The 16,530-nt window shown below is 38.5% G+C and overlaps 1 protein-coding gene across 11 annotated transcripts in view; it reads right to left on the bottom strand.

Moving 5' to 3' along the window:
* The window catches only part of NBEA (neurobeachin), a 499,996-nt gene that overhangs the window by 357,365 nt on the left and 126,101 nt on the right, over positions 1 to 16,530 (bottom strand). For 10 of the 11 annotated variants that reach the window (XM_061345312.1, XM_061345371.1, XM_061345303.1 and 7 more), the window contains exons 9-10: positions 12,240 to 12,437; positions 11,714 to 11,847 (exon numbers count right to left, since the gene is read on the bottom strand). In XM_061345312.1, coding sequence (XP_061201296.1) covers positions 11,714 to 11,847; positions 12,240 to 12,437 — 332 coding nt within the window. Of the gene's footprint in view, positions 1 to 10,838; positions 10,964 to 11,713; positions 11,848 to 12,239; positions 12,438 to 16,530 lie in introns of those variants that run through there. The other variant, XM_061345388.1, reaches the window with a different exon arrangement.

Below are 16,530 nucleotides of genomic sequence, written 5' to 3'. Positions count from 1 at the left end.
GACAAGTTTCTCCAATGATTGCTCACATATTACAATGGTAGAAGCGGGAGTTCATATTCAGACAGAAGTGCAAAATCATTTTGTCAGTTCTCCTGATTTGACCAAGACTAACCCAGTTTTAAATACCCAGTCCTGCAGCTTGCAGTTCTAGTGAAATGTTTTGCAATTGTAAGAGGCAGCATATGATGAGTGTGATCCAGCTGACAGTGCTAGAATGATGCAGGCAGGGGCCACGTCATTCATTTTACCATGCAGACTAACTATGCTAAACTGCAAAATTTGCATCAACTAGGTATATCAGCCTTCCACACTTTCAGCCCCTCAAGTCACTACTATTACAGAAATGAGGCATAAAATTGTTGAACATGCACGTGGCCAACGATGCCCACCACAAACCACAGTGGAACAATAGCAGGATGGAGAGCCTCCTTCATACTGTCTCCAGACCAAAGATGAGAATAATTATCTAGGCCTGACCAAATGAAGATTGAGAATCACTTTCATCCAGCTAGGAAAGCACAGAGAGACTCCATAGGTCACAAAGAAATCACCCAGAAACCCATCCGAGAAGTAAGCGAGGTGCTCAGAAAGCACAGGGAGGGGACAAAAGTGGTCAGAAAAGGTTACAATTTAGAAACAGAATAGATCTGAAAAACTTCACGCAACAGACTCATCAAGAAAGTGAAACTATGTTATGAAATCCAACAGTGGAAACATCAGAAATCACTGCAACATGAGCAAAAATTCCCAATTGACTCCTGGGTGGTGAGAGGTAAACAACAAAACACTCATCTGGTGCTGAAAAACCAGAGGAAAGGAAGAAATTAAAAAGAACAACCCACATTTCTGACAGAAAGGAAATATTTTAAATTATTTTTAGAATATCCCAAAAAGGTAGACGACAGAATGCACTCTACTGCATATACAAGGCATACATGAAGTCATTACTCTTTTTCTAAAAATAAAATAGGTATATCAGTTCCTAGCTGTACCGATAAGTATCTGCAACCAGGAAAGTTCTTGCACGGGTGGTGAGCACAGGCAAAGGTGAAAACTGTGGCTTATGCAGCTATGAAAAAGTGCATTAAAGGAAATGTCCAACTTGCATTTTATAAATTTCACTTTTATGTTAAGTATCTAGTCTGCTAAAGGTTTGCTTGCTCCCCAAATACAATCTTTTGACTTCAAAATATATGTTGAGATGGTTAAATTCATTGCAGCACCAAAAAATAACCAATGTGCTGAGGAAAACAGTATTTATTTCATCTGGTGAGCAAGGCTGCCATTCAAAAAGTACACAGTGTAGGTAAAGTACATGCTGTGAACATGAAATAGTGCCTTGTCTTCCTTCATTGTTGAATAGTCTCAATAATCAGTCTAAAATCACATACAGAATGCTCCACAGTGTCAGGAATAAAAGAACACAAATAATATCCATTTACAGTACTCCAAAGCTTTTATCAAAACAGCCTGTCAAGCTGTCATGTCAATTTCAAATCAAGTTATATGCATATTTTTTTCTTACCCTGACTGAAAGTTTCTATTGTACCTGTCATCTAAAATAAGATATTCATAATTTTTACTATATGACAATCCATAAGAAGCTCATCCAAAGGACTGGAGTCTTATTTTTAAAGACTTTTTTGGTTTAAATTTAGTAGGTCAAAGGAAATTCCAAATAGATGGTGCTTACCATCATCCTTTATGAATAATTTTATGGCTTAGGAGGATAACTAATTATGCATGAAGTTAAGAAACAGTATACATCCTTGTAGGATTAAGACCTAAATTACAACTATAAATACTACTAATATTATATTGAAAAACCAAAAATATTCTTAAAATGCATTTAAAAGATTGTTGTACCATGAATATGGCACTAGACATAAGTTTAAAATGTACTTCCACACCTGTAAGTGATCTATCAAAAGTGCATTTCTTTGTATTGCAGTTTATTTGTCCATTCTATGAACTTACATGTGAACTCATGGGCTGCAGTTATTCTTACCTCATATTAATACAATCTCTACACAACTGTTACACATCCTAACAGAAGTCCAAATATAACTTATAAGACACACTCACTCCCTAACAATAAAGGTTAGGGTTTAGGTCTCATTCCTTTTCTTTTAAGTACACATAAAACACAACAGTCAATTTAGAAATAATCAGTGGACAGTTAGTATTTAGCTGTGCCACAGACAGAAACATACAAACTGGTTCTATGCAAGAAAGACTGAATTAAGGATGTTCCTTAATTCAGATGCTGACAGAGCCCAAATACCACTTTTTAGACATTGACCATCTTTACATGGGGTATGGCTGAACTAATTAATCCTGCCTGACTGCATTAGCTCTGCACAGAGCTACTTTAGCTGTCACTGCAAAGTAATGCCAATATTTCTAGTTCCAGGAAAATGTATTAATTAAGCCAATACCTTTGTGATGAGCTATGCCTTTTTCCAAGTCCAAAATGGCTTTTAACATCTATTGAACTTAAAGACACCACAATCCAGATCCACAGCATCAGTTCAGGTCTGCAATTAGTAACACTAGCTTCTAATCCTTCTGCACTATTCAAGATTGCCACTATAAAAAAAGAGTTGACTGTGGTATATAGTAATTAAAATCTTAGGATATCACATGTGAATGCATCATTACACTTTACACCTTCAAGCACATAAAAAATTCCAAGTACAGAAAAAGCAGCAGTTAAGAACAACCTGGTAGTCACACAGGGGTACAATGAAGTTTGAGATTAATACTGTATAGTACCACAGTATTGATAAAAATTGGCACCGCAATTAAATGTAATTAGCAGTTTGTCTTGCAATTTGCAGGATGTGAAGTAATAAAAAGATCTGCAATATTTTAACTCACAGAAGAACTATAAAGTAAAAATTGAAGTGTTTTTTAAATTTCCACTGCTTGCACAGTGCTGAAACAATTACTACCTAAAGATGATGATCACAGACAGGCAGAAAACAGATTACATGCTTAGTCTAATTTTTTTTCCAGAAGTCTTGCTTACACTTGTTTCAGGTGAAACTTCTTTGTTGGAGGAGGAAGGAAGAAATGAAACTGCACTAAATAACAGCTGTTGCACAAAAGACTGTTTTTACATGTAATGTTCTCTATCTTGTTTACTTTATACCAGAGAGGATTAAATTTGGCTGAAAAGACCCAACAGTTAACAATTCTCAGATAAGATTTCCTAGCCTCTTCAAAACTTCTTTTCCCCACATGTTTAGACTAACCTCAAGCGAACATCTAAATATATTTGTGTGTATATAAAAATCCATACTCACGTAATGGATCTTTTCTCCTCAATGTTGCATTCTAAGACTTTAGTTTTCTAGAGAATTCACTGCCTAATTTAGAAGACTGCATCCAGAACTTTTAACATATTTCTAAGGATATTCAATTTCTGTAGTCATCTTGGCAGCTGAAAATAAATTTAACCTGAATACTTTAAATATAATAATTTTTATCAGCAGAGCCAGATTGCCAAAATTATGCCTTTAAAATGGTTGCTGTTGACACAGAGGAAGTAATATTGATTAGAAGACTGTCTTCTAAGATGAACACATTTTCAAACAGAATTAACAAACTTACCAACTAAAATGCATTGGATTGCTGCAGGGCTCACATTACACTTGCAAAATTCTGTGCACTGCCATAAAAAATTTCTCTCCATTCTTGCCTATTTTCAACTCTCCTAGATACAAAGGCAAATATAAAGGATACTTCAGTCCATTCCTACATCTCCTCTATACCACGCCCTGCCTAGAACACATCAGTTTGTCTGCAGTGCAGCTAAAATATAGATACACAACAGAAGTCAGCCAATTTCTACTGAAAATATAATTAATTTAATGACAAATTTTTTTTAGCAGTTTTCCATTACTAAGGAGCAGAAAAAAAAGGTTGCACACCAAAACATGAAGATATTGTATTTCCAATGGTTATGATACTGTTTGTTCTGTAATTAGCACATTGCAGAGACAGTAAATCCATGTAATAATACTATGTAAAAAAATTGAAATTAATTACATTGTTACAGCATTGCCTGATTTTCCCCTCAAACATACATGACCCTTGTGAAGACTTAAAAAAAATAATATGGGAGCACAGAATTGGTGTTCACAGCATACACTGTCTGACTGGAAGATGTTCTTAAGGGTGCTTTCATGTCTATACATATTTATTATATTTGTGAAGTCCCTACATTTAAAATTCAGTTATTCTTATGATGTGCACTGGGAAGTTATAAATACCACCTAGCTTATGTCATTCGTCTAAATACATAAATATAAGTAAATATTATGTGTCAATAGTTTCTGTTTCAACATTACAATGCTTAAGCATCACAACCTTCAGCCAACAGTCATGCAATGTTACTCCTTGGAAAAAAACCTACAGATATTCACAAAAACAACAGCTTCTGTAGATAATAGGCTTCAAAATTCCAAACTATGAGAATTTCTGCTTGATTTTAAAAAAGAGAATGATTACACAAATACATATTTCGTTTCCACTGCCCATTTATATTAAAGGGATAAATTATTACTATTATTATTATTGTTGTTGTTATTACTCCTACTGCTACATCTGCTGGCTGCCCATTACATCTCATTGTTAGCAAACAGTTTAAAATTATTTTGGCTGATTCATTAAGAAATTTGTTATTACATTTGTTATTACTAAATATTTCTTAGGGTGGACTTAGAAAATCCTCAGGAAGAATCATTAGCAACATTCTAACAATATACTTAGATGCAAAGAACATGTGAGATGATCTCCACTTCCTTACTTCATTCCTTCAGGAAGAAAATCAAAGCACAAAGAGTAAGCATGGATTTCAGAAATTGTTTTGACTGCACTGGTAATATGGGTTGGGAATACAAAAAAGGATTTTTTATAAATGTGCATTCACTGCTAAAGCATGAAATCAAACATTTGTGCATATTTTAACACAGTGAATTGCTCTGCTGCTACATTACTTATTATTCATATTCATTCATTCATATTTATGAGTTATGGCTAATAAAGCGTGTATGCCACAAAGCCAAGAAGGGTTCCCCTAACCAGGCTAGGGGTAAGGTGAACTCAGGGCAGAAGAGACATGGACAGATGGTGGGGATGGAAAGGAAGTTTCCATGAGCTATAGGTGTGGCAGCTCTCTAAAATGCTTCCTTAGCTTCCAGGTTAACTGAATTTTCTTTTTGTAAGCTTTTTGGAGAGAAAGAAGAAGGTACTTCTCTCTTCTCCCTTTTCAACTATTTTTTTTCTCATGACATATGAAGATGACAGTAAGAATACTAAACCCACTTCATCCAAACTGATGCCACTAAAAACGAGTCAGATGAATAGGTGCTGTGTGGGAGAACCAGAGGCAAATCATTGCACAACTCTGCTTACAGGCATACTATTTTGGGATCCAGACTCCTGACATAAATTAGCCACTCTTAATAGTCCCTGGATTTTCTGGGGAACGCGGAGGTATCACAGTTTGGAAGCTTACAAATGATTTCTACCACATGATATAAAACTGTATTTTCTTTATAAACTATGGTCCAGGCAGTCTCATTTGGCAAGTCATATTCCCACTTTCACAGTTTGGGAATATTCTAGTACAGCTGATTTCATCTAAGCACAGGGAGGTTATACTAGAGATGCAAAATTCCAGATGCAGTATTCAGCCTTTCCTTTGAAACGCATGAGAAGAGAGTCATTGGCACCCCATTCTGCAAACTCTACATTGTATACTGCAGGCAATGATGGACTGAGACCTTGGCTCCCCATCAGAAGCACAAAAGTAAACACAATGACCTCAGAAATGGTGACTTTCATACCTACTCTCAAGTTTAAATACCTGGGCTAGCTGTGGAAAACAGTAAAATTATTGAAAGACAGTAGGATCGGACAGGTAATACCTGGCATTCATCTTATTTACTACCATGACCTTAAAGATAAATTCAATTAAACTAATGACATTATTAAGAATTACTGGAAACTCACAGATTTTTCAAATTAACCTAATAAAAAAACCAAGACATCAAGTTTTATCTCCTATCAAGCTGGGCTATTTTCCATCTGTGGAAGCTAACAGAAAAACTACCTATCAAACTATTAATCTAATAGTAGATACAGACAAGAATACAAACAGTCATCATCTGAATATTAAAAAATACTAAATAAAATTAGTAAAATATACTAATTGATTAAAACAGAATACATTTACAGAAAAAGATGAAGAACATGAGTTGAAATATTATTATTGCCTCCCTCACTAATGTTTCAATTTCATTAACTTATGCACAATAGCTGGGCAATATATTCTGTAACAAGGCTACCTATAATAAAGAGTGAAAATAATGAAAGTAATAAAACTGATTGAAAAGATGCCTATGTTTACTTGCTTTTATGTTAGGTGGGTGTATATATCACCTTTAAGAAAATTAAGGTGGGCCTCAGCACTGCATTTATTTAGTATGATAAACAATATTTTTACTTTTATTGTATAGTATACAAGATCTAGCAAGTCCCGTTAGTAACCTCTAGAATAAATATTTAAAAGGATTCTTGGAATGACTTCACCTACTGAAGCAAACAGCTACATCTCCTTCTTCTTTCAAACATCTTCCCAATATGGTATAGTCCAAAGCAACAGTCTCATCTGAAATAACACTTGTTATTTATTCTGTGATGGAATTGGGTCATTGACAAAGACTGTGCACCCAGCACATTGTCAGAATCAGTCTGTATGTCAGTGTTCAGCAGACCCAAATTCAAAATCATACACGAGAGACCACAAGTGAACAAAGCAAGCCCTTCCTATCATAGATGCATATAGGTATAATCAAAGGTAACAACATGAATATAATAACATTAAAAAAAATACTGTATTGGGTTTGTGTGACAAGATTTTGGTAGGAGGGTTGCTTCTGTGAGAAGCTGTGAGAAGCTTCCCCTGTATCTGACAAAGCCAGTGCCAGCCGGCTCTAAGATGGACCTACTGGTGGCCAAGGCTGAGCTTGTCAGTGACTGTAGTGGCACCTCTGAGGTAATATGTTTAAGGGGGAAAAGTTACTGTGAAGGAGCAATTGCAGACAGAGAGAGTGAGATTATGTGACAGAGCTCTGCAGACACCAACGCCAATGAAGAAGGAGGGGCAAGAGGTGCTTCAGGTGCTGGAATAGACATTCCTCTGCAACCCCAGTGCAAACCATGGTGAAGTAGGCTGTGCCTTACAGCCCGTAGATGTCCATGGTGGAGCAGATTCCACCTGCAGGCCACGGAGGACCCTACGCTGGAGCAGAGGGTGGCTGAAAGAGGCTGTGACCCTGTGGGAAGCCCACACTGGAGGAGGCCTGGCAGGACCTGTGGCCCCATGGAAAGAGGAGCCCACACCAGAGCAGGTTTGCTACAGGACTTGTCACCCCATGGGAGACCGACACTGCAGCAATCTGTTCCGAAGGACTGCACCCATGGAACGGACCCACACTGTAGCAGTTCATGAAGAACTGCAGCCCATGGGAAGGACTCACACTAGAGAAGTTCATGGAGGACGGTGTCATGTGGGATTGACCTGACACTGGAGCAGAGGAAGAGTGTGAGGAGTCCTCCCCCAAAGGAGGAAGTTGCAGCAGAGACAATGTGTGACGTAATGACCACAACCACCACTTCCTGTCTCCCTGTACTGCTGGTGGAGAGGAGGTAAAGAATCTGTGGGCAAAGTTGAGCCCAGGAAAAGGGGAGGGGTGAGAGAAGGTGTTTTTAAGATATAATTTTTTTTCTAATTATCCTACTCTGATTTGATTGGAAATAAACCAGTTTCCCCGAGTTGAGTCTGTTTTGCCTATGACAGAAATTGGTGAATGATCTCCCCCGTCCTTATCCCGACCTAACAAGCCTTTCTTACTATTTTCTCTCTTCTGTACAGCTAAGAGGAGTGATAGAGCAGCTTTGGTGGACAGCTGGCATACAGCCAGGGTGAACCCACCATAAGCCCTCGGTATTTCTTTTTGCTAAATAAACACCTTGTTGACACAAACAGCTAAACTATCTACTCTAATCATAATACTGAAAAGCAGGATGAAAAGTAGTAGTCTTGGCATTCGAGTTGAAGGATCACCTCTGAATAGCAGCAGATGAATCACTTAATCTAAGACCACATACTTAAGATATGAACCTAGCTTCCATTCTTTTAATTTCAGTGTATGAGAGCATAAAATCTATATTGTGCTCAAAAAGCAAAATTATAGGTTATTTCAATATTTAGTCTCATGGAAGATGTAGATAAAGCACAGAGTGATATACATATTAGAGAAAAAAAAAACATTTACAAAGATAACATTACAGCACGAAGTTCCCTTATTCATATCACAGTATCACAGTATGTTAGAGATTGGAAGGGACCTCAAAAGATCATCTAGTCCAATCCCCCTGCCGGAGCAGGAACACCTAGATAAGGTTACACAGGAACGTGTCCAGGCGGGTCTTGAATGTCTCCAAAGAAGGAGATTCCACAACCTCCCTGGGCAGCCTGTTCCAGTGTTCCGTCACCCTCACTGAGAAGAAGTTTCTTCTCAGGTTTAAGTGGAACCTCTTGTGCTCCAATTTGTATCCATTACCCCTTGTCCTTTCATTGTTTGCCACTGAGAAGAGCCTGGCTCCATCCTCGTGACACTCCCCCTTTATATATTTATATATCCCTGCTTTATGGTTTAAAATTTTGTTCCCAATTAGTCTATTAATTTAGAAAAGATTAAAACTGTAAGTGGATCAAGACGATTAAAAAGCAAGGTGTTCCCTCATAGCCCTGTTAGCAATCCCTTTCTAATGTTAAAAAAACATAATTAAACAAGTAACTGTGTACCTTGAAGTTATTAAACAGATTTTGGTATGTTTAGGAGAGGATTCAGAAAAGTAGTCTGGAAAGCCTGGACACATATACTGGGGTACCAAGCTATTTATGCTTCCTACCTCTCAGGAACACAGTACGACAAGGGCCAGCACAACTATGCAAGCAACAACTTCTGGGTTTCCCAAATTGGTCACCAGAAAGAAATAAATTCTACAGACTTTACATACATAATGGTTAACGGACATCAAGCATCAGCCAGACTTGTTTCTTTCTTCAAAGCAGCACCAAGATAATATGTTTACAGAAACATACATATTGAAATGTTTGAATGTCATCTACTTTTCAGGAAGAAGTGGTGCAGCACTCTGTGCTGTTGTAGATACATTTTCATAGGTAAAAATGGTATAAACAAGCATCAGACACAGTTCGACAATCATATTTTGGAAAAGAAGAAATAGAGAATAGTCAAAAAAAAAAAATAAATACAAGGGGAAAGAAGGAAAGGACTCCATAAGTGTACTTCTTCCCTTATTGCACTCCACAAATGAATCTTAAATGTAGCCCTGTGTTTCATGTTTAGCCCCCATTCTACATTATATATTTTATATGTCCCCAGAAATATTTTATTCCTTTATCTGCCTACTTCCTTCTTCACTTAAACTATTATTTTTCTCAGTATCTATACCCTGTTAAATTACATGTAAGAAAATTATGCACACACACCACATTCATACACATGAATTACCAAAGCTATGGTAATTCAACATTCCAGTTACATCTCATCGAGCAGTCATTTGCTTAAAAATCTTTTGAATATGTTCTTCAGTTAGGATTACATCTTGTTGTATTATGAATTTGTAAAATCACATAGCATAATGAATTATGTATCTCTTTTCAGAATATAATCTAATTATAGAAGAAATGCATTGATTATTACAGAACAACTTTTTTTTTTTTTTTCTACTTACAGTTCAACTCAATCCAGAAATGTTCTGTACATTTTAAACTGAACCTTATGAACGTTCTCACTCACTGGAAAGACCACACACTTGGGTAGAATTAGTCTTTCTCACTGTCTTATAAAAGTCACATTATATTAGCTCTCCATTTTTAAACAGACCTACTTACTGCTTTACCATTTATTACATACTATGCTCATTAAAGAATTTAACACATATTTTATTCATATATATGGGCACATACGCACAAAATCTTCCTTAAACTGGAATAAGGCATTTTTCCCTCCTGCTGTGCCAGTAAAAAAAAAATACTTTTTTATTTTCCAAATTTATTTCAAATCACATATTTTTATTTTTTTTTTTTTAATTCCCTTCACAATACTTCAATGCAAAATACATGCTGGAAAACAGACTACAAAAGAGTAAACATCCCACATAAACCAATACACAAATAACTTTTCTTTCTTTAAAATCGAATGTAATCATTTGCGGCATCACTATACTGCTTTGGAGTAGAACTTGTTATTTTTAGAGTGTGGTGTTACTTCTAACATTGTACTGAAATATTCTCATGAAATGCATTAACTTTTCACACTACAGAAACAAATATAAACCAGCAGCCATTTTAGCTACAGATATTTGAGTCAATGGGGGAATTTTGATGGGAAAGAAAAGATGACTGATGAAACTTCACAAAGTTGATTAAATTCTTAAGTTAGATTGAGACAAGTGCCTTTTATGAGAAATTATACCAGTGTACCACTTTCAATTAATTTTTTCAAAACGGCCATTGATTTTAGTATTATTTAATTATTTTTCAGTTAACTCATTTATTACTGAAGTATCTAATGCAACAGAAAATATCTAGAACAATTAATAACACAGTGTTCTAAGCAGGAAAATAAGCCATGTACTCTGCATAATGTACCTATTTTATAAATATATTGAAATAACAGAATCACTTTATGCTGCCCCTAAACACTGTTTTCTAGCAGGTTTTGGTTACCTACCACCCTACAGGGGAACACCGTGGCAGTTCTTCAGCTTTACCTTTCAAGTTTTGCTGCCTCCAGAGGTTTAGGCAACACGCTTTGGTCTGATAAGTTTAGACACCTTGTGTTGCCACTAGAACAGGAGACAAACAGGTGGCAAGAGATCTTGTTTGGAAAAATAACCAGATCTTAGCTAGCTTTTAACAAGTTGACATGACCTCCTAAGTGGTCATTTGCAGGCTATGTGTAGTAGCATTTACCTAATTTCTGTACAGGCTTTTCAACCTAGGGATTACTTCCACAGCATCAGATACTACATGTGCCTCTGTTTAATACTCTCTTGGTATGTCTCTGGTCACTGTTGCAACTGTAATATGGATACAAAATAACCAATCACAGCTCTGCAAATTTCTGACCATGTATTAATAGGGAAGATAGCCTTAATTAATTACGAATGTTATGAAATACAAACTCAAATGACACAGTCTTTGAGAAAGTAAACAGCATTGTGCTGTAAAGTAAAAGCGCACTGGTTTCTTTTAGAAGTTGCAGGAACTGCCACAAACCTGTCTTTTAAATACTGTAGAGTAATTTGAATTGCAGGTGGTTGGAACTAGATGATCTCTAAGGTCCCTTCCAATCCAAACCATTCTATGATTCTATGATTTAATCCAATCATTTTAATGCCAGTTCCATCTGGAATCTCATAAGATTAATACAATTTACACATGTCTACAGTAAACTGCTTTTAAAAAATAATGTAATTTTCAAAGAAACAAGGGTAAAATGTAAATCACAGCATTTACAAGGGAAAATAAATCAAACAATCACACAATAAAACCAGAAACATTATTGGATTAATTTAGCTTTTATCTTGCTTAAAAAAAGCTTACCAAACTGTTGTTTCCACCTGACTGTCATGCAGCTGTCGATTGTCTAACTGGGCAAAGAGAGGAAAAAGAACTTGAATCCCTCCAATAGAATGAATTGCGCTGTGAATGGAGTGGGTTACGATAGCTTTCACATCCTAAATTAATAAAACAAATGAACAAAAGGAAAAACCTCAGTTATTTGGGAACACTTTAACAGTAAATCAAGTACAAACTAAATCAGACTTGTTTTAACTTACTTTCAATACTTAAGTTTCAATTCTAATCATTATAATTAAAGGCAAACATTAAACAGAAAAACTTCAGAATCGTGGCAAACTGTGCCTTATGAAGTATGCATTTCTTAATGCAGCAATAGTATTTTTCTTTAGAAAGTTAGCAAATAAAGAACAATTCAAGTGATAGGTATAGTAAGAGATAAAATAATACAAAATAGCAACCTCTTTGTATACCAGCACAAAAATCCTCTTATTATCCGAAAAAAGTTGAGCTAACAGTAAACATATAACATCAATTTAGTAGCACAAACCTGAAGCATAAGAGCATGGGGGGAGTGTACAAAAATTGAAGGATTTTCCTTTGGTGAGGATTCAAGGCATAGCTGAGCATCAGTAGCCTTCGCATTGTAGGTAAAAGCAATGCTACTTGCAAGTTTCCCATCATATAGCACTTGTTTATGGTGCTCAGCCAGATGAATGTCACTCTCAGATTTAAATTTGAATGTGCTCTGAAAGAAAGAAAAGTTTTACCGAGTGCATATTTTAGACGCAATCTTTGCCACAAAATGTGCAAAAAAGACATTGAACTTCAGAGGGAATACAGAAACTGCTAAGCTTTGTTTTAATCTTCCAGTAGTTTAATGCTACTGAACACTGAGACTATTTTTTATTTACTCCACTCCACAACATCAATATAATATCTGTATTTTGTGGCATATTATTTCTGTCTTGTTTTAGCAGTAGTGTTAACAAGTCTCAGAAATAGCTAAATGAAAGAAATATGACACATTAAACAGCTATAAATAGGTTAAAATAAAAAATAAAGCAGACTGTATTAACAATGAAGAACAAGTTAAATGCCTTTTATTTTATGTAAACTCACTAAAATGACAATATCAAATCCTATACCACTCTGATTAATAGTTATTTTTAAACAGCAAACCCCATGCTTCATTAACAGTCAAAAGTATATATAAACAAGTTACCTACCCTAAAAAAAAATAAAATCCAAAATTATAAATACCTTTTTTTTTCAAATTAATGGTCCTCAAAATCAAAGCTTTTACAAAAGAAGACTGAATATTTCTAGTATTGTCCTTAAGCATGAAAATTCATATCTGATCTAAACCTAGGTTTGCTGGCAACACTGACAAACCAATCAAGCACAAGAAGTTAGATTTCTGCCCTTCTGCAAAGCATTGTCAAATTTACTTGGCACAGAACTACTTTGGCATGTAATAATCATTTGACAGTGGCAAGAAGACAACTAGTGGTAATACACATTGCTGTACTGATGCAAGTACAGCAGATTTATTGGAAATGACCATCATTTAATTATGTTGCATTTCTAAAATCTTTACTCAGTTTAAAATAATTTACTGCTGAGATTAAGTATGAATATTTTTGCCTTTTTTCACTGCATATAGCCATCACAACTCTCATTATCCCTTTGTAGTTACCAAATCTTTCCCTCTCTCCCCCCACATAGTAAGAAATCATGTATCATTAACCTACTGAAAGTACTATCACTAGGGTTTTGGTTCTCAGGTTTAAAGAATTAAAATAGGCTACTTCCAAGCTATCAGCTGCTCTTTCCAAACAAATTAGAGGTTCTTACTGATCATGTAAACTCATAAAACCCATTCAATGTTTCAAGAGCTAACAAGGTTGCTGGAGACCCTGAAAAAATTCTTGCTTACAGCCAAATGATGGGAAAGCACATCTGCTCAAGTGACTGACATACAGCAAAATAAAGTCTTGTGATATGCATCCATTTGTATATGGGTTGTAAGACTGACATAGAGTGAACAAACGGGACACCTGACTAGCTGCTGGAAGACCCCTGGAGCAGATATGTCCCATGGTGGGTGATGTCAAGGAGAAGGGAGGTAGCAGTGCCATGCTGAAAATGCAGGTACCATGAGACACTGCAATGCGGAAGGGCAAAAGTAAGTGAATGGGAAGTCAGTGGCTCCATCTGCATTTGGCAAAAAAAGGATGTTATTTTTAGCTGTATTAAGAGGAGAGTTGCCAGCAGGTAGAGGGTGGTGATCCTTGCCCTCTACTCAGTACTGGTAAGGCCATACCTCAGATTCTGGGCTCCCCAGTACAAGAGGGCAATGGACTGAGGTGAGTAGCTCGAGAGAGGACACCTTGAACACCGGAGCGGGGGAGATCAGCGTCCAGGAGCCTCAACTCAGAGTGACAAGAGCAGAGCCACCGAGGGAGCCTCAAGTCCTCGACAGGAGCTGCCCAGGAGCCGGCAGCTCAGCTGATGCAAGCAGCTGACCCACAGGGGACAGAGCCAGGAGGAACAGCGCTAGCCCTGACTGGTTAAAAACCTGCCCCAGGGGGTGCGAGCGACCAGGAGTGCAGCGAGGTAGTTTGCGCGGGCAGGCAAGCAGGATGGTGAGCACTCGCCGTATGACCAGGGCCCGGTCTGGGAGCTCTGTGCTGACTGGCCCGGCGGTGGCCACCATAGGCACTCAGACAGAGCCGATGACAGGGGAGGCTGCAGTGCAGACTTCGGGGTGTAGAGGGTGCCTGCACTGGTCTGGTGAGGGAAAGGTACACAATGGGCAGGGCTGCACTCAGTGCTCCCTGGTGGAGGTTCTCCTGCAGCAGGTGGCTGAGCTGCGGGATGCTATTAATAGGCTACAAGACGTCAGGGTAGCTGAGAGGAAGCAGGAATGCTTGCTCCCTACCCAAACTGTGCAGCCCTCAAGCTTCCCCTGTAGCTCATGGAGGAAAAAACGAGGTCGTTAACCTGCAAAGCTGGGAATTGGTGACAAAAAGAAAACCAACCAAAAAACAAGAAAAGGAGGAAAAGGACTTAAAAGCAAGGGACTTCCTCTTAAATCTGTTGTCCCCACACAGAACTACTTTGCTGTCCTGCAGGGGGCTCATGAGGAAACACACTTGAGCCAGAAACAGCTGGCTGATGCACTAGTAAAGAAGATCTCTACTGGTGCTGCCAGGAAAAAGCATTGGGTTGTAGTAGTAGGGAACTCTACGTTGAAAGGCACAGAAACACTCGTCTGTCGGCCTGACCCGGTCTCAAGGGAGGTGGGTTGCCTACAAGGGGCACGGATCAGGGATGTGGCAGAGAGGGTGCCTGCTCTGGTAAGCCCTACGGACTATTACCCACTTCTGCTGATACATGTGGGTGCTAGGGATATAGATAGTAGTAGCCTGGGGAACATAAAGAAGGACTACAGAGCCCTGTGAGAGGTGGTTAAGGGCTCTGGAGCTCAGATAGTCTTTTCATCTATTCTCCAGGATACAGGGGATGACCTAAGAAAAGCTGGGAGGTTTAGCCAGGTTAATAAATGGTTAAAAGGGTGGTGTCATAGTCAGGGGTTTGGGTGTCTTGAACATGGGACCCAAGTTTGTAGGCCAGGTCTAGCGGGAGGCTGGTGGAGCAGTTTTGGTAGGAGGCTTGCCAGGCTGGTCAAGGAGGCTTTAAACTAGATGTGTTGGGGGAGGGGGGCATCATTCCATCCCAACACACCCAGTCAGTTGCCAGCACTTATAATAAATGCTCAGAGCAATGTAGAGATATTCCAGCTGCACCAGCCAATGGGCCAGATTCATTTGGAGCTCGGCTCAGATGCCTCTATACAAATGCCATAGCATGGGGAACAAACAAGAGGAATTAAGAGATGTGTGCAAGTCTACGGGGGTATGATATAATAGGCATCACAGAAACATGGTGGGATGGCTCCTATGACTGGAGTGTTGGAATGGAAGGTTACAGGCTCTTTAGAAAAGAAAGGCCTGGCAGGCACGGAGGGGGAGTTGCCCTTTATGTTAGGGATAGGCTAGAGAGTATGGAACTCTTGTCTGGGGACAGGTGAGCAGGTAACAGGTTTTGTCAGTCAGGGTTAAAGGGAAAAAAGCGATGGGAGACATTACTGTGGGGATCTGTTACAGACTGCCTGATCAAGAGGAATCTGTGGATGAAGCACTCTATAGGCAGATAGGAAAAGCCTCACGCTCACACGCCCTTGTTCTCATGGGTGACTTCAACCACCCTGACATCTGTTGGAATGATGGTATGGCCCAGCACAAGCAATCCAGGAGGTTCCTTGATTGTGTGGAAGACAACTTCCTTCTGCAAGTAACAGAGGAACCGACAAGGAGAGGTGCCATGCTTGACCTCATGCTCACCAACAGGGAAGGGCTTGTTGGAAATGTGGTGCTCAAGAGCAGCCTTGGATGAAGCGACCACGAGATGGTCGAATTTGAGATCCTTAGGACAGTGCATGTGTCCATGGGTCCTGATGAAATCCATCCGCAGGTCCTGAGGGAGCTGGCAAATGGAAGTTGCTAAGCCGCTGGCCATCATATTTGAAAAATCACGGCGGTCAGGTGAAGTTCCGATGACTGGAAAAAGAGAAATATAACCCCCATTTTCAAGAAGGGGAAAATGGATGACCCGGGGAATTACAGACCAGTCAGTCTCACCTCTGTGCCTGGCAAAATCTTGGAGCAGATTCTCCTGGAAGGCATACTAAGGCACATGAAAATCAACAAGGTGCTTGGTGACAGCCAGCATGGCTTCACTAAGGGGAAATCCTAACTGATCGATTTGGTGGCCTT

This window comes from Neopsephotus bourkii, unplaced genomic scaffold (assembly GCF_033783945.1).
Source record: "Neopsephotus bourkii isolate Nb327-2 ecotype Australia unplaced genomic scaffold, CSIRO-AGI_Nbou_v1 NB_38, whole genome shotgun sequence".
Lineage (NCBI taxonomy): Eukaryota > Metazoa > Chordata > Aves > Psittaciformes > Psittacidae > Neopsephotus > Neopsephotus bourkii.
This window is presented reverse-complemented; position numbering and strand designations above follow the sequence as displayed.